Source organism: Micropterus dolomieu, linkage group LG12, assembly GCF_021292245.1.
Source record: "Micropterus dolomieu isolate WLL.071019.BEF.003 ecotype Adirondacks linkage group LG12, ASM2129224v1, whole genome shotgun sequence".
NCBI classification, from domain to species: Eukaryota; Metazoa; Chordata; class Actinopteri; order Centrarchiformes; family Centrarchidae; genus Micropterus; species Micropterus dolomieu.
Genome location: NC_060161.1, coordinates 11,866,759 through 11,885,194, shown reverse-complemented (window position 1 = coordinate 11,885,194; position 18,436 = coordinate 11,866,759). Strand labels below are relative to the sequence as shown.

General features: G+C 40.0%; 2 protein-coding genes across 2 annotated transcripts; both read left to right on the top strand.

Annotated features, from left to right (window-relative positions):
• Window positions 1–6,145: 6,145 nt before the first annotated feature.
• On the top strand, window positions 6,146–7,698 carry LOC123980462. Its single transcript, XM_046064871.1, has 5 exons — window positions 6,146–6,179; window positions 6,355–6,712; window positions 6,958–7,037; window positions 7,129–7,163; window positions 7,340–7,698. Exons 1-5 carry the CDS (start codon window positions 6,146–6,148, stop codon window positions 7,460–7,462), a joined length of 630 nt encoding a protein of 209 aa, XP_045920827.1. The 3' UTR covers window positions 7,463–7,698.
• Window positions 7,699–11,174: 3,476 nt separating this feature from the next.
• LOC123980459 lies at window positions 11,175–12,424 on the top strand. Its single transcript, XM_046064868.1, has 5 exons — window positions 11,175–11,217; window positions 11,380–11,724; window positions 11,942–12,052; window positions 12,172–12,206; window positions 12,296–12,424. Exons 1-5 carry the CDS (start codon window positions 11,175–11,177, stop codon window positions 12,422–12,424), a joined length of 663 nt encoding a protein of 220 aa, XP_045920824.1.
• Window positions 12,425–18,436: the final 6,012 nt, after the last annotated feature.

The window sequence follows — 18,436 nt, the reverse complement described above, 5'->3', positions numbered from 1 at the left end:
ACATGGAATTAACATTGAGGTCACATTTTATTCTCTTGTTATTTATTTATTTTTTATTGTTTAATATGTGCTGGGATCACTTTTGAGTTTTTTTTATAAGTGAATTAGTTCATTTCTTCTCACCAACTCAGCTGTTTAAGATGTGTGACTGAAGATACTTTTATTTACAGAATCTGGACTCTGATGACCTGAAGGACGCAGCACTGACTTTGTTTTCAACCACAATAAGGAACAGGAGGCCTGCATCAGAGAGAGAAGTGGAAACTTGTGTTAATTATGCTGCCAGCAGGTAGACACGAGAAGCTAAACTAACTGCGGCTCATGTTGGAGCTGGAGTTAGCATTGTTTTGTCAACAAATATCTGCTTTTCTGATAGATTCTATATTCATAGAAGATGTTCAATCATGCTGTGCTGCAATTTCATTCCCACCTGCTGTTTGTTTCCATTTAGCCACTACCTTTCTCAGCCAGTCTGTCTCTTTAATTTGTGTCTAAAGAACAATGTTTGGTGTTTGATGAAGCAGCCCAATGTGGTCTGAAGTGAAAATCACGAAGCCCTCCGAGTTCTGTGAGAATACAGTATGAAATGAAGCAGTGAATACTGTCTGGTATTTTGTCTATATGTAGACTATGTGATTGATGAGCACGGCACGAGACTGAGTGATGAGCATTGACCTGGAGAAGCAGTTAAGAAGTTTCCATCACATATCACCCAGTCCACATAGAGACAAGACATCATCTTAGTCTCTGCGGCCACAAGACAGCTCATCTCACTGATGTTGACTGGACCCTGGGAGGAGAGGATGAAGGAAACACAAAAGAGGAAGAGGGTGAAGTACCAGGAGGTAGTGGAGGACTGCGACAGGAATGGGTGGAGGACCAGGTGCATTCCAGCGGAGGTGGATTTGCCAATCATTCCCTCAGTAAGGCCTACGGAAGCCTGGGCACTATGGTAGTATTCAGGAGAAGAGCCATCAACAACAACACAGAGAGGAAGTGCCATTAAACTAATGGAGAAATGTTGTGAATCAGGACAGGAACACTTTCCTTCTGAAGGGCACACAACAATATAGCGCAGCCAAACCAGCACCCAGCTGGACCAAATCACCCCCATTTGTTATGGCCTGGCTCAAGTGGCAACAACAAAAGGGGGACACACCACGGGAAGCAGTTTAACAAAGACTATTTTATTAATTACAAAGTTAGACCATATTAAAACACTAAAGTAAAGCTAACACAGGGTGTGGAAAAGCTACTTCATGCAAATGAAAGCCATCAATGCAGTTTAGCTTCAGCTTTTCCACATTCTTTAAAATATTCCACATCTTTTATACATCATCAGTATTATATAACATTTAAAGCCAGCCATCCAGTTTAGCTCCCAGACCTTTATCAAGTATGCAGTTCAAGTTTGTTTATTGTTATTCATCCACATACCAAGTATTAAAATGAGTAAAATGGTTATGGTGCAGTGGATAAGACACATGCCTTTGGTGTGAGAGACCTGGGTTTAACTCCTCACTGTGACACGTCCACCAATGTGTCCCTGAGCAAGACATGCAAGACACTTAATCCCTAGTTGCTCCAGAGGCGTGCGACCTCTGACATACTGTATATAGCAGTGGTAAGTCGCTTTGGATAAAAGCGTCAGCTAAATGAAAAGGAAAATGCCGTTTCTCATGGCCCACAGTGCTAAAAACAATATCACAATAAATAACTAACCAGACAAGATATCATAGAACACAAGACTTAATAGTAGCAGCATCTGAAGGATCAGAAGTGAAAGTAACAGCAACTGAAGTAACGATAATAATAAAAGTAACAGTAAGAGCAGCATCAAAAGTATTTTGACAGTTGCGGGTAAAATTAAGGCTCAAATGATCGATAGGATTATTAACAGTATTTACAGTAGTATTAACAGGAGTATTAACAGTAACGCTGTGTACAGTGTAGAAGTGCTGTAACAGTGTGAACTATTGTAATGAGCGGACCTTTGTGCATAGTGTGGGAAATGTACAGCAGTGTGTGGTCAGGAAACAGGGTAGGTGGGGGTGCAGCAGAGTCCACGAGGCAAGTGTGTTTGTGCAGAGTGAGGTGGGGGTGGTGGCATGTGCTTGTTGCTCATGCAGTGGAGGGCAACAGGGAAGCTTTCTTCAGAAATTTCTTCTTCGGTTACAATCAGTGATTCCATCCCCTTAAAGCTTTTGGATAGCCAGTTTTTAAAATATTTAAAAAACGGCAGTATTTACATGCTTTTTGCCTTTGGCTAGCCTTTTTTTCTTCGTCTTTTAGTGTTATGCTCGTAGCTTTAGCACCATCGACTGTTAATTTGTGCATGAAACAGGGTAACATATAACTTGCATGCATTGCACACTTTCATTATCACTTATCGCCCTCTGCAGTCAACCGGAATCAGTTTGCATCGCATGTGAAACCATGTGCACATGACTGTAGTGTGAGATTCGAACAAATCCAACAGCATGTCATTAAAATGTTGCTGCACAACACCACTAACTCCACAGAACACTTATTACTTATTTTATCAGGGTTTTTTTTATCCCAGTCTGAGAGACAATGTTAACTGCTTGTTTGAATAAGACATCGATGACTGCCCAGAGTCTTTGTAGTGAGAGTCAGATGGAGGGGGAGGTACACTTGTTTAACAGGAAGAGACAACAGAGTGTAGTCGGAGAAAAACTGAGGTTCAATAATGAGGCCAAATGAGTTCAAAGCTCTGTAAGAATAAAGTCTGCAAGCAGTGAATACTGGCAGACTCTCTGTTAATGTTTAGTAGTAGCCCATCGCTCCACTGTCTGTATTAGTGAGGTTTCTAAATCTGTATCATTAATGATGTCTCAAGCAGAAGAAGCTCAGCCTTCAGCTCTCTGCATCATAACCACACACAACTGTAGTCCCAGCCAGCTTTTCCTTGTTCCATTCATGTGAAGGGGATGAGGCATAACCGACAGCACAGACTGCCTCACTATACTGCCTTCAAACCCACACCCCAAAACAGCAGGGGGTCAAAAAGGGTCTGCCAGATCAAAGGGCTTTGATTCTATTCTGAGTGCTGGTTGCAAAGTAATCAACCCAGCTCTCAATCTCCTGTAGACTGTTGAGGTATTTGGACGATGATAACAGGCACATTAAACAGGTTATAACAAATTTGGGGCAATAGTGTTTTTGAATCTCAGGTAGGTTCGTACATATTGTACACAGACGAACAGAAAAGAGGTTTCTGCCATGGTTGCTGTTGGCTGCCAGAGAGGTGGTCCAGGAGAGTACAGGGTTTTGCCCTGATCAGCTGAACCAAAAACACATTTTTATTAAAATATTAGAACAGTAGGGTTAAACCACTTCTTTATTCTGTCCACCAAATCTGTTGCAACGGTTGTTCCACAACCATGTAGAGAAAGAATTGTGTCACGGAAATGTCCCAGACACCAGATTTGAAATCTTTCGTATTCTAAAAAATACAGAGAATTACCAGACGGTGATTGTGTCATCCAATCCCTGAAAGGAAAAAAGGCTTGCGGTATTGATGGAATCCTCAACGAAATGATCAAATACTCTTACCTTAAAATCAGATTGGCTATACTAAAACTATTCAATACTATTCTAGCAACTATTCTTTGCCAGACATCGGGAACAAAGATTTAATAACCCCAATTCATAATTCCGGAGATAAATATGACCCAAATAACTACAGAGGAATATGTGTATCCAGTAACCTGGGAAAAATATTCTGCAACATCATTAATAAACGACTTGTCAACTTTCTTGATAACCACAATATTCTGCATAAATGCCAATTTGTTTTTTTGCCAAATTGCCGCACAACAGACCATATATTTACCCTCCAGACTCTAATTGATCAAGAATTAAACATTAAGAAAAGAAAAGTGTAGGCCTGTTTTGTTGACTTCCAAAAAGCCTTTGATTCCATCTGGCACGAGGGCCTTTTCTATAGGCTACTTGAAAGTGGCATTGGAGGAAAAACATATGATGTAGTGTATGTACTGTAGTGGACAACAGTGTGTATTTGTGCATTTTATATTAAATAAATTTGAACTACTCAAAACTATCAACTCTCCTTGAGAGAGAGAAGCAGGAAGGTTGAGATCATCTTTCAACAGACGGCTGAAGAGACCCCAACAAAAGAAAGGGGGTGGAGGTCACTTTCTCTAAGTGCTATTCATGAGCCTGATCGTAAAAACTGGCCACCTTTGACAACAGCCAAGATAAGTCTCCCGGTGCCTGAATTGTTAAAATGACAAAGAAACTAACCAGAGATTACAAACAGCCTATCAGAACTGCCTCCCCCCACACACACGTAAACGTGGCAACTGACATTGCTCTGTGTTTCATTACCCCTTCAAAGGGATACCCATTCACACCTAAGTGACAAAATCCAGAACACCAGGACAGCCTGAACTTTATGTCTCCAAAGACTGCAGTCTCCAAAGACTCTCAGAATTCGACCAGCGCAATGAAGTCTTTGTTTTGCTTGAAGCTAGACACGCAAAGTGCCGCGACATTGATTTGCCCCTCAGTTCCAGCAACTTTAGTTGTTTTATTGTCTTTCTTTCTTTTGTTTTGTTAAAGTTATAAAGTCTGTTAAGTTACACTGGTCTAATTCAGGAACGACCAAGTTCCCCTTTTAAGCTTTTTCGTCAAGCTAAGACCACGGAGGTCGGACCACGCCGCATGGCTCGCCAGCAACCACAAAGGACGACTTAAACCTGACCCGAGACGGGGTCGGGAAGGCCCCCCACTGCAAGTTTCTTCCATAAGCCTTCCAGAGATGGACCCCGGAGAAATTCCCTGGTAGAGAAAGCGACTGACCGACAGCTTTAAGTTGTCCTAACCGAGAACGCACGGACTCTGCCAGTGTGAGGCCGTTTCCCAGCAACCCGGCGGAAGAAACACAAGCAGTAAGACCAAAACCCTACATTCTGTGATCAGTGACGTCCAATAGTTGCTAATCCATTTTTCTTTAGTCCAGCATATGGAATCTTTATACCCCTAGACAAATTTAACCGAGTTATCATCTAATTGCATTCGTTAGTTGAAGTATGAGTCAAATGCTTCCCACAATCGAACATCCATTCTCATTGTTTAGCCATTGTTTATTACCCTGATGTATTTAACCACCTTTTTATATCGCTTTTGTTAGTTAATAAATTCACTGTAATCAAGGAGTTGTGTGTGTTGCCTATTTCCACGTCCCTGCCAAGAGAATTGACCCTTTCGATATGAAACTGACTGATTGATTTAAGATAATTGAGCGATAATTAACTAACTGATCACTGGTGAATAATTGTATAATTATTAAAAGCTACCTAGAGGTCCGGAGACTCTAGGATAATAACAACTCTGGTGGTGCCCTTTTTAAACGAGAGCTTTTATGGATTAATGTATATTTGAATATTAAAATTCATAATTGGGTATTAATTCTCATAAATTTATTAAAATTCATAGCAAATTTTAGACATGCTACAATACAAAAAGTGAATGTGCGATAAAGATTGGAAACAAACAAACAGCATTCTTCTCCCAGGGCCGGGGAGTGAGGCAGGGATGCAATCTCCAGTCCAGTTCTCTTCAATCTATATATCAATGAATTAGCAAACCAATTAGAGAGTCCCACGGCACCTGGCCTCCTCCTGAACGACACAGAGATCAGAGGTCTGCTGTATGCAGATGACTTAATGTTGCAGCAGCAGCTTAACCACCTTCAGAGATTCTGACCTGGGCCCTGACAGTAAACACAGTAAAGACTAAGATAATGATCTTTCAGAAACAATACAGAAATCAGGTTACACACAATTTCTATTTAGACACCACTAAATTACAACACACAAAAAACTACACTTACCTTGGCTTCAACATTACATACACAGGGAACTTAAACATGGCTGTGAAAGATCTGAGGGACAAAGCAAGGAGAGCTTTCTATGCAATAAAAATAAGATAATAACTTTGTCTTTCTCCTTGCAGCTCTTAAGTTACAGCCTTTTTATATAGTCAGTCTGAGCAGCCGGATAAAAAAAAAGAACACTCCGCCTCTTTACGTTGAGACTACTCTTACTGGAGCACAGTTCAGTTACAAACATTGCAGTGGTGCAGTCATACTGTACGCACAATGATGAACTTTATCTATGTAACAGCTTTACTCTGTACCTTCAGTAAGTACACCTGCCGATTTCTTCTCAATTGTTAGCTTTCCTTCAGTATTGTAATCTGCCAGAGCTGAAACTTATAGACTATTGATTAATAACATGATTTACGTACATTGTTTGGTTACTGCTGAATTAGAGGTTTAGGGAATAAGTTACTGGTTGTTTGTTTCAGGTTGGATCTCTGTCTCAGTTTCTGAGTTTCACACTGTGGAGGTTCAGCCTGGTGAAGAAGTCACACTGATGTGTTCCAACTTTAGCAGCACGCCCTCCAACATAATCTGGTTCAGACTGAACAACAGATCCAATGCCAGCTGCATCTCCTCTATGTTCAGCTCTGATGCCAATGCTTCGTACTGTGATGGATTTCAAAATAGCAAATTTAATATGATGTCCAACACCACGACCATCTTTCTTGAGATCAAACAAGTGGATTTATCTGACTCTGGACTGTATTTCTGCGGATTTATCTCAAATGGAAACTCAGTAATTATCAGTGCAACTTATTTGAAGATTCAAGGTAAGATTGTTGTGTTTTCTGTCTTTTGTTTGGAAAGATACATCATGTGCTCCATTAGACACAGGACAAAGGCAAAGTAAGGACTTTCATGTAATATTGTAAGAATAACATCAGTTACAGACAGTAGATTATTTTATTGTAAATTTTAGAGTCTGCCTTCCTTTGATTAAAATATCTTTCACTGTGGCATTTATGGATGAGCTGTTTCAATTTAATAATATCTCCTGTAGAAAATCCTCATGAAAAAACAACTCCGAGTGTGATCCTGGGTGCTGTGACTGTTTTCCTCATCATAGCTGTCACTGGTTTGGCTGTCAAAATCAGTAAACTCCAGAGAGGTACTGTCACTGCACATACACTGCATTAACGGCAATACTTTTCAAATATCATTTTTATTAACTGACCAGATTTGTTGTTTCTGTGTTTCAGCTGATAATGAAGAACAGAATCCACAACAGAGTGAGGTGAATCCAGTTTTGACACAGAATTAATATTAAAGTTAAATTAATGAGAAATTATTCTTTTATGTTTTATGATGTAAAAGCTGCTGGGATCACTTTGGTTAATTTATAAGTGAAGTAGTTTCTTCTCACCAACTCAGTTGTATAAGATGTGTGACTGGAGATACTTTTATTTACAGAATCTGGACTCTGATGACCTGAAGGACGCAGCACTGACTTTGCATTCAACCACAATAAGGAACAGGAGGCCTGCATCAGAGAGAGAAGTGGAAACTTGTGTTATTTATGCTGCCAGCAGGTAGACACGAGAAGCTAAAATTAACTGCGGCCCATGCTGGAGCTGGAGTTTGCATCAATTTGGCAACAAATATCTGCTTTTGGGGAGTGCTGGTTAGCTCAGTTGGTAGAGCGTGTGTCCCATGTACTAAAGCTCAGTCCTTATTGCAGCGGCCTGGATTCGAGTTTGACTGGTGACTATTTTCTGCATGTTGCTCCATACATTTCCTATCCCTCTCCACCCCTACTATCTCATTAAAGGCAAAATCCCCCCAAAATATGTACTTTTGTGACTGTTGTACATCTCTTCTGCTACGTAGCAGACAATATACATACAAATACACATATGAAAACAAGAAATAAACTATCATCACAGGAGCAGTGCTGAGGATGAATTAGAGTTTAAGAGTCTGATAGCTTGGGGGGGAAAGCTGCTCTGCAGTCTGGTGGTGCAGCAGCAGAAACTTCTGTATCTCTTCCCAGAAGGCAGCAGGGTGAACAGGCTGTGGCTGGGTGGCACCCGCTGCAGAGCCCTCCGGTCCCGGGCCGTGCACATCCCATGCCAGCTTCTGATGTTTCCACTCAGGATGCTTTCTGTTGCTGTTCTCTGTAAAAGCTGATAAGAACTTGGCGTGGGAATTTGTCCTTCTTAAGCTTCCTCAAAATATACAGTCATTTCTGAGCTTTCTTCACCAGCGTGGAGATGTGAGATGAAGATGTCAGGTTCTCTGTGATGCTGATTCCCTGAAACTGTTTACCTGCTTCACCTCAGCACCACTGATGTAGACAGGAGTGTGTGTCTTTATCTCATTTTTCCTGAAATCAACGATCAGCTCTTTAGTTTTGCTGACGTAGAGCAGAAGGTTTTTCTCTGAGCACCACTCTGCAAGATTATCAATTTCTTCCCTATACGAAGTCTCATCCGTCCAATGATGATGGTGTCATCCGCAAACTTGTGCACTATCTGTCTCAGTGAGGTCTGTATCATGGCTGAGGTCTTCCTGCAGTTGAGGCCTCAGTCATGAAACAGCTCTCTGCATCATAACCACACAAAACAAAGGTCTTCATGGTCCCACAGAACCAACAATACTTAATGAAGACCTTTTTAATGTGAAGATACAATATATCATATATAGTGTTTGTATAGCATGTTCAGTGAGCAGGTGTGTGGAGGTAAATCAATCTTGTATCCCCACACCCCTCCTCACAGGTCACAGTTAACACTTCAGACTTACACCATCAGGTTACTGCCACATGGTGCATCAGTGTCTTTCCAACTTGTGAAAAGATGCCTGAAGAAGTGTGACAGTTGCTCAGCCTGAGGGCATTTACTCTGCATCAGGCTGTCAAGACCTGACAGACCACAGCACAGCTACAGCAGTCCCATCCATCTCTACTGTTACGTACTCAGTCAGTGCAGCAACATGATGGATCTTAATCAGAGACGCACACATAAAATAAAAACCTTGATTTACACAGCTTTATTTTTACTTGCCTGCCCATCCATAGATCTGTGTTTTGAACCTAAACAGCTGCCATGAGTCACTGTAAATACTTGTATTTGTACTCTTTTTTTCAAACTAAAAACAAACAGGCTTGTATCACATATGATGCTAAATAGTGTTCTGACACCAGAGAGACTCAGGACACAACTGGAACTGCACCTCTTAAAGTATCAAAAGTAAAAGTATACATTTTAAATGTTTAATTTAAAAAACGAATTAAATTATTATTCATTATTATTGCATAATTAATACTGCTGCAGTAACACGTATGAAGCATTTTATATTGTAGTTGGTTGAGATGGGGGTCATTCAAATGTTTTCTTATTTATATACATTTGGGTAGTCTAAAACATTATATTGTATGTTAAAAATTTGTCATAGGTTTTCACTACTGTCTGTGACAGCCTATCAGAGGAGCCTTAATCGCAGGAGGCCTGGCCTTCAGCTGCGTGCTATTTTTCTAGTTACTTTCACAATGCCAGCAACAGCCACAAAGCACACAACTCACGTTTGTTGTTGCTGCATAACTGATGAAGACCAGACATATGAACCCCATAGGCCCACTGAGGCACTTTGCACTGTGGTGACAAACAGCTCTGTCTGTATCAGTGAGGTATCTACATCTGTATCATGAGTGAGGCCTTCAGCTCTCTGCATCAGAGCCACACACAACAAAGGCCTCATGTTCCACGAGAGCAATAAAGCTTCATCATGACTTTTGAAATTTAAAGTTAATCTTGGTGTATTTATTGAACCTGTTGTCTAAATGTGTCTCTTCTAAAAGTGTGAGAAGATGTAACGTGACACTTGCACAGCCTCATATGAAACCGTTCACTCTCCTCCAGGTAGCACTTTTTTCAGACATGACAGACCACAGCAAAGATACAGTGGGTGCAGCTCCCATCTATCTTCACTGTGAAATGTACTCATGCCTTCTCAATGCAGATGCGTGTTTGCAGTTAAAATGAAACCTTCATTTACACTTGGCTTCAGACTGCCAATCACTTTCAAGAATTCTCATCATTTGCCTGACAGCAAAATTTAAATATAAATATTACCAAACTTTACTTTTATTAACATTACATTATTGTGAAGTAATCATTGCCAAGTGATATTTATCAATATATGTTTCTAATCATATGTTGCACTTCCAAAGTACCTGAACAACGTAGATCTTGATCAGCCTTTTGAGAGTACCTGGAACAACATTGAGAATATGATTGAGTGGAATTCACAACATGATGGGCCTCTGTATAAGTCCCCAAACTCCTGACTCTACTCATACCAAAAAATGGGTTTAATGTGGTACTGTAAACTTCACAAGTCACTCCTCAAGGCTTTGGCAATGGTTTTTCACAAGTGCTGGTGTGATCAGTATAAGTAACAGCATAAAGTATCTATAAAAAATGTCCCAGCTTCAAACCCTGACAGAAACTCAGTGTTGTAAAGTGTCATTTCAGTGGCACGATCATAACCACAATGAGGAACCTGACTACAGCTTTCCTTCTCTGCAGCTTCAGTAAGTACTGCCACTGAATTACTCCACAGCTGCGTACTATTTATAAAATCATATAAAGGTATTGATTACATTCATGTTGCTCTTTAAACAAAATTATCATTATTTCTGTTGTCTGTTTCAGGCTGGATCTCTGGGTCAATTTCTGAGTGTCAGACTGTGGAGGTCCAGTCTGGTGAAGAGGTCACACTGTCGTGCTCCAACATTTCCAGTTCTCCTACTCAGAGAATCTGGTCAAGAGATCCGAGCCCCGTTGTATCACCTTTATGTTCACGCCTCTTGAGCCTGCTAAATTCTGTGATGGATTTCAAAGTGAAAGCAAACATCCAACATTTCAAAATAAAGCAAGTGGAGTTTTCTGACTCTGGACTTTGTTTCTGTGGATTTTACATAAGCAACAAGCTGCTTTTTGTCGTTTACATATTTAGAGGCCCAAGGTACGATGGTTTTAACATGGACTGTCTTTTGATTGGCCAATTTGGTGCAATTGTCAAAATAAGGAATGTGATGAAATACTTTCAAGTGTCATCAAGATAATAACTTTGTCCTTTCTCCTTGCAGCTCTTAACTTGAATCATTTTCCGGAAAGTTTTTAATTTGTCAGTCTGAGCAGGCGGATGAACAAATGAACACTCCGCCTCTTTATGTTGAGACCACTGTTACTGGAGCACAGTTCAGTTACAAACATTGCAGTGATGCAGTCGTACTGTACGCACGATGATGAACTTTACCTTGGTAATAGCTTTACTCTGTACCTTCAGTAAGTACACCTGCCAATTTCTTCTCAATTGCTAGCTTTCCTTCAGTATAGTAATCTGCCAGAGCTGAAACATCCAGACTATTGATTGATAACATTATGTGCATAGTTAGTTTCCTGTTGAATTACAAGTTTAGGGAATAAGTTACTGGTTGTTTGTTTCAGGTTGGATCTCTGTCTCAGTTTCTGAGTTGCACACTGTGGAGGTTCAGTCTGGTGAAGAAGTCGCACTGATGTGTTCCAACTTTAGCAGCACGCCCTCTCACATAATCTGGTTCAAACTGGACAACAGACCCAATGCCAGCTGCATCTCCTCTATGTTCAGCTCTGATGCCAATGCTTCGTTTTGTGATGGATTTCAAAATAGCAAATTTAATATGACGTCCAACACCACGACCATCTTTCTCAAGATCAAACAAGTGGATTTATCTGACTCTGGACTGTATTTCTGCGGATTTATCTCAAATGGAAACTCAGTAATTATCAGTGCAACTTATCTGAAGATTCAAGGTAAGATTGTTGTGTTTTCTGTCTTTTGTTTGGAAAGATACATCATGTGCTCCATTAGACACAGGACAAAGGCAAAGTAAGGACTTTCATGTAATATTGTAAGATTGCTGTGTTTTTTGTCTTTTTTTGGAAAGAAAATGTCAAAATGAGGACTAATCTCAACCCACATGAAGTAGAATATTAAACGTAAAGTTTAATTTAATGATATTTCTTGTAGAAGCATTTGATGGAGGAACAAAGCTCACAAGTGTGATCTTTGGTGCTCTGATTATTTTCCTCGTTATGGTCGTCATCAGTCTGGTTGTCCAAATCAGGAAACTTCATACAAGTAAGCTACTTACATATTTATTTACTTAAAAATACAACTTTTACAAATACAGAACATCCTGTTTGTCAAAATAGCAATATTTTTGAACAATGAACTGACCAGATGTTTCTGTCATTTAGCTCAGAAAGAAGCACAGAATCTACAACCCAGTGAGGTAATAATATTTCAACCTAAGGTTGATCACAGTCTGTTTCATATTTTGTCCGGTTCAAGTCATTTATCATTTGATAATTTTTTTTTAAGTTACAGAATGTGGGCTCTGATTCCCTGACCTATGCAGCACTGAGTTTCCGCCCGAAAGTAAAAATAAGCAGAAGGCCTGCATCAGAGAACCAGCTGGAGCCAAATGTTGTGTATGCTGCCACCAGATAAACTCAGGAAACTTCTGGAACAGCAGCTCAGAGTGGAACTGATGATTTATCAAACTTCTTCTAAGGAGGACTTATATATATATATATATATATATATATATATATATATATATATATATATATATATATATATTGTGCTGTATCTGCTACAATTTGAATTCTACTTTCCAGCCAAAGTTTCCTTTTCACATGTTTTGTTTCTTTACCGGAGGAGGAGCCAGTAATTAATGACAGACATTAATGATTGTAAACGTGTCCTTTAGCAAGACTTAGAGGGAAGTCTGCAGCAGTGGAGGAGTGAGTGAGGTACACATCACTTGTTTGACAGGAAGAGACATTATGGTGTGAACGCAACAGAGCTGAAAATCATGAGGCCCGTTAGATCAAAGCTCTGTGAGAATAAAGTCTGAAATTAATTAAATACTGGCTGTCAGTATGACAAAATAATCAGTGTCTCTTCATTTGTCAAAAAGCCTTGGGAACGTATTGAACCGGTACAGGGGGCGCAATCGATTTTCGCTGTTTTCCGTCCAAAAACAGCAGGCCAACATCTTGTTTAGATCAGCTGCGGTCTTAAGTTTCATTTGTGTCATCAGATTGAAGTGGAGAAGAAGAGTGTGATTTGGTGCAGGCGATCTTTATCGACCTCTTTTGGCGACCCGTAGGAGCTACACAGACATCCAGGATAAGACCACCAGCCCTGTAGGATGGTCTGTTCTCAAGCTGTGGCCTGTAAAAAGCATGGGAGTGCTTTTGGTCATATATATTGACTGTTTTTATCGATATTTCAATGTTTTGGAAGCTTTATGTTATTTGTAACGTGGTTGTAAGGAGAGAAATAGTGTTTTAAAGATAACTACCAATAAAAGTGAACATATGAACAGTAAATATGGCCAAAACATGGACATTTGCCTGTTATATTTTTGAAAGATTGTGTAATAACTGTTTCTTTTTATCAAATTTACAGTTACAATTGTATTCTAGGTGTATTAGAAGATATTCAGGTGCATTATAATCTACCTTATGATGGTTTTGATGTTTTATTGCATTAAAATATAGCTTTGTTTTACTAAGCGAGGATGAAAATATCATATTTTTTCTCTATTTCATCTCCATGTAGTCTGTAATGATAAAATAAATACGTTAATGTACAATGGATTTACATTCCTTATCTTCTGACCTTTCAAAGGAAACCAGAAAAATGCATCTAGGCTTAATGGTTAAGGAGATATTACTGATTTATTCTGGGTATGTTATTTTAGGTGCCAGGGTCCATTTGGTTTTAAAATGCACACAGTACATCACTATAGCAACTGCATATTTAAAAGGTGATGTCAAAGCAAGTGTGTGTAATGACACAAATCTGTAAAGAAAAATATATATATTTTTAGTTTATTTTTAGCAATCTGCTGATTGATATATATTGTTCCACTGTGGTGACAAACAGCCATACCTGGATCAGTGAGGTCTCCAAATCTGTATCATTAATAAGGTCTCAACCATGAGAAGCTCAGCGTTCAACACTTTTATGTTGCCACAGAATAGAAAGAATTTATAAAGTGAAGATGTTTTGTATTTGTAGACATGTGATTGTTGAGCATCTTGTTAGTGGTAAATCAGTCTGTAACAGTCAGTTACTGCTTCCTTCATCACACTTACATAACAGGTTAAATACTCACACAAACATCACTGCTTTCTTGTGAAAAGATGTCTGTTTCAAGGTGACACTTGCAGTCTCACACCAAACTCTGCTGAAGGCTGCACATTTTGAAGACCTGACAGATCACACATCGCCCAAAATATGGCACATTATACATTGGAAGGTGACAGGCGCGTCCTTCATGCCAAAGAGCATCACAGTATATTGCATGAATGCATCGGGGGGATGAAGGCCGATATGTCGGAAGCGCGTTGGTTTAACACTAGAACCGCCTAGATGGTTTGACAGACCGTTAGGGTTTTTATGATGCAAATAACTCTGTTTGAATGAAAACTACAAGCCTGTCAGCCCATGACTTTTTCCTAAATATGTGTTTGGTGTTTTCTGAAGCTCTTCTGCTGAATTGTCTCCCAGCACATCCACTCCATCTGTGGCTGACTTCTTTGAAAAGGCAACAAACGGTCTGACCGCTTTGAGTGTTTCTGTCACTCATTTGTGAGAAGGCGATTAAGCTAGCTGCACCTAAATTTGGAGTGCACACGTATTAAAGCCTTTATGGTAAATCCACTGAAACTGACCAGAGCGAGCTGACAGGCAGGTTAGAGACTTTCTCCTGTCAGTTTCTCTCTTTACAAAGACAAGTGTGAGAGTCCTACCTGAAGACTGGCTGTGAAGTCTTCATGTTACGCCATAGGAAAACCACATACAACATTATTTATCAAATTGAGTCGGGCTTGATGAATTTAGCGCGAGGATACACATGTGACAACGTCCAGTTTTCAAAATAAGGTGTCTAAACAGGTTGGTGTTATGACCCTGGGGTCATATATTTAAATTTGTCTGTCTCTCACCCTGTACTGTCAGCTGTCTCCTCCCTTAGAGTGTGTGTGTGAGCGTATGCGGGTAACGGAGAACAGGTGGGCACCACGGATTGGTCCAGCAGAGCTGATTGCTGCCTCCTGATTGGTCCCCTGGATGACAGCAGCCATTTTAAGCCCCATCTGACAAAAACTTTCCCTCCTCTCTCTCTGCCGTTCCCAACATGTAACTATGTAATGTGTATATTGTGTGCTTTCATTGTAAGTGTAGAACCTGTGTAGTGAGTACATTACACTTTGTGAGTAGCTTAACTTAGTAATTCTGATTATTGTCTTTGACAACTTTGCTTTGTTGGTCTTAGCCATTTTGTTTGCTAAGTAGATTTTCTTTGTTGTAGCTTTGTTGTTTCAGCTAGTAGCAGAAGCCCGTTTTTGTTTGTACCCTTTTTCTCCTGTTTTTGATAGTAGAAGCTAGTTTAGAGCTTTGTCTTTTCTTTACTTTGTAGTTTTTGGTTAGGGAGGTTTTATTTTTCTTAGAGTATTTCGGTTGTTGTTTTTGGCACTGCTCATCTTCGAGAATAATAAAAAATGCTAATTTGCATTTCCTTGGTTCTGTCCTTGCTTGGGAATGGGATGTTGTATCCAGGATACCCTTAGACCTTAGGATGTAACAATGGAAATAAGACTAATTGGATTATATTCACATTAAATTAAAAGTAAATAGACACATTTATTTTTCTTTACCGGACCCTCTCAGGCCTCTGACCCACCCACCATAGTCTCTACAAATCCTGTGGGAAGCCCTGAGTAAAAAGCACATTTTGATTATTTAATTTATACAATGGTTAAAAAAAAAAAAACTATTGAAAATAAATGAAAAAAATGTGAATGTACTTGTTTGGTATTTAGCAAATGTTGGGAAATGGCACCTATCTGCCTACAACTTGGAAAAGCACATAGTCAAGATGGAGAGCGCTTTCCAGCGCAGCCACTTGACTGTTTTGTAAATATAAACTAGATCTTGATGATGTAAATAGTAGGCTTCACAAATAAGGAACTGTAGCCTAATAAATCTCAACAGTCCGACTACCAGATGCCCAAGAGCTGCCGGCTGCTGCCTGGTCCAGCTTACAAGCCACACTGGTCTCTATAAACTCGCATGTCATCTTCAGGTGGAACAATTATTGTAAACTCTATATATGTGTCTTGTGTCAAATGCAAACACCAACAAACAATAACTATTTTGTTCATAAAAATAACATTGTAATAAACAATGCAAACCCCAGCAGCTGTACAATAGGCGGATTGCAGCAGCGTCAATAAAAACGGTTTCCTCCATTATTTCGGTGTTTCTCTTTCATTCTGCTAAGTGTTTATTAAAATACATTTAGTAATATTTTACTTGTGTAGGCAAGTTATATATGAGTGTAGTTTCATTTTGGCATTGTAAAGCAAAGTGGCCCATTTGGAAGGGAGACGTGCAGCAGCAGCAGTAAATAAATGAATGCACATTATGAAAAAATACAACTGAAAATAATCACTGTATGCAACAGCACAACTTGCTGTCATAAACAGGCAACAGTATATGCCAATGCAATATAGATGTCAGACTAAGAAAACAGTCTGCTTTGATAACAGATTTTTGTCTGCTTTCTTGTGGATGGATCATCCGCAGCATGTCTTTAAAAAGAATATTTTTATTTGGATATTTTATTTTAATATGGAACCAGGAAATAGAATACCTCAGCGGAGGCAGGGATACTGTATATAGACCACAACAGGGCAAATCTCCAAAATTCTTCCAGCATATGACGGTCTGGTAGACCGTTGAGGCGCCTGTTGAGGGTGCCAGATTGTTGGTGTTCCTCGGCTGCATTTGAAATGTCTTTTTGCTTAGGAAGGTTCCATGATAAGAGCTGGTCGAATTCTAAAAGCTAAGGAAAAGGAGCCTCACTGCTTCCTTTCATATCTCCTTTAGCATAGGGCACACCGGACCATCCTTTACAAAAGGAAAGGAGGGAATGCTGTCCCACAATTTCTTGCGGCGGCAACATTTAAAGCGACTCATGTTCTCAAACTCAAACGATAAAATCCATCAATCACATTTAGCAAAATCCCTGCAATACAGATGCACATTATGATACTTGAATAAGACTTACAATTACCTTCTTTCTCTTGGTTTGTTTTATTTTGGCTTTTTTGTAATCTAATAGGCTTTCAACGCCATTTTATGTTTCGGGTTGTTGAAATAAGCTATAAGGTGCTTTCTACAATAAAATAATAAAATCACCGACCATGACGGATAAAGGATGTTGACCTTGTAAGTTACCATTGGCTATTAAGCTTTTTCTCTCTTAGGCCATAACTTGCTAATATGCATGTATTAAACTGTCAACAATAGGCCTAACTGAGACTCAAATCTTTCCTTGACCTCTTGACGTTTGCAATCGAGGTCTAGGAAAAGCGGTTAGGAAAGGAGATTTTTTTGACTTTTCAGACGCAGCTCTAGTGTTGAGGGGACCTGCCAATATCCCTTTAACAAATCCAATTTGGTAATACACAAAGCGATATCCACCTTGCCATTCATCCGGGGAAAGGGAAAGGAATCTGACACTGTCGGTGCAGAACCGAGTTCCAACAGATTTGGGTGCTAGTAAGCAAGGGGAACTCCCAAGGACATGGGCCTAGCAAGACTGTTTTCCAATAGATAGTTGAATTCCTTTCTCATAACCTCTCCCTTAGCCATCAGACAGCTGTAAGCGTACTGTTTGATAGGCTTGGTGCCCTCTACGTCAATGTCATGCTCAAGCAAATTAGAGCATAAGGGCTTTTTAAAAGGGTTTACAAGGAACTAAAAATGGTTCTCCCATGCTGGAAAACTCTATATGGTTCTAGTTAGCACTGTTACTTCAAAGAGTGTACACATCACTTGTCTGTTAGGAAAAGTGTGGTCTGAGCACAACAAAGGTAAAACACTTGAGGCCTGTTAAGTCCAAGCTCTGTGAGAATAAAGTCTGAAATCAAGCAGTGAAGACTGGCTGATATAATACAATATAACCGCAGTTTTGGTTTTCGAACTGAGATAGTATATACAAGCAGGTGAGTAGCACAATATTTTGGACCCTGTACACTGGCATTCTCTATCTTTGTGGGCCCTCTTCACGAGAGGCACCTGCATATTCAGTCCGTTTTGCGTTTTGTCCCCAGAGTCCTATGCCCCTGTATACAAGCATGATAAGAAACGTCTCGGGTTACGTATGTAACCCTGGTTCCCCGAGAAGGGGAACGAGACACTGCGTCGGTTACGACACTATGGGAACGCCTCTAGGCGAAGCAGGTCTGAACGTGAATGAAATCACTCCAATCCTATTGGCTTGTTGCGGTAAGGTGTGACGGAATAACCGGAAGAGTATAAAGCACACCTGTACACACTCATCATTAGCTTAAACTATGAAGCAGGCGCTTCAGGCGGGCAGAGAGGTGCGGCGGGCCGACGCAGTGTCTCGTTCCCCTTCTCGGGGAACCAGGGTTACAT

What these genes read in the sequence shown, in the direction of transcription:
- LOC123980462 (XM_046064871.1), top strand. Translation starts at nt 6,146, where the DNA reads ATGATGAACTTTATCTATGTAACAGCTTTACTCT. An exon ending in ATTCAAGGTAAGATTGTTGT is followed by an intron (nt 6,713 to 6,957) that starts GTTTTCTGTCTT and finishes AACAACTCCGAG; the next exon opens with TGTGATCCTGGGTGCTGTGA. An exon ending in AGAATCCACAACAGAGTGAG is followed by an intron (nt 7,164 to 7,339) that starts GTGAATCCAGTT and finishes TTTTATTTACAG; the next exon opens with AATCTGGACTCTGATGACCT.
- LOC123980459 (XM_046064868.1), top strand. Translation starts at nt 11,175, where the DNA reads ATGATGAACTTTACCTTGGTAATAGCTTTACTCTGTACCTTCA. An exon ending in AGCTTTACTCTGTACCTTCA is followed by an intron (nt 11,218 to 11,379) that starts GTAAGTACACCT and finishes TGTTTGTTTCAG; the next exon opens with GTTGGATCTCTGTCTCAGTT. An exon ending in AATCAGGAAACTTCATACAA is followed by an intron (nt 12,053 to 12,171) that starts GTAAGCTACTTA and finishes TCTGTCATTTAG; the next exon opens with CTCAGAAAGAAGCACAGAAT.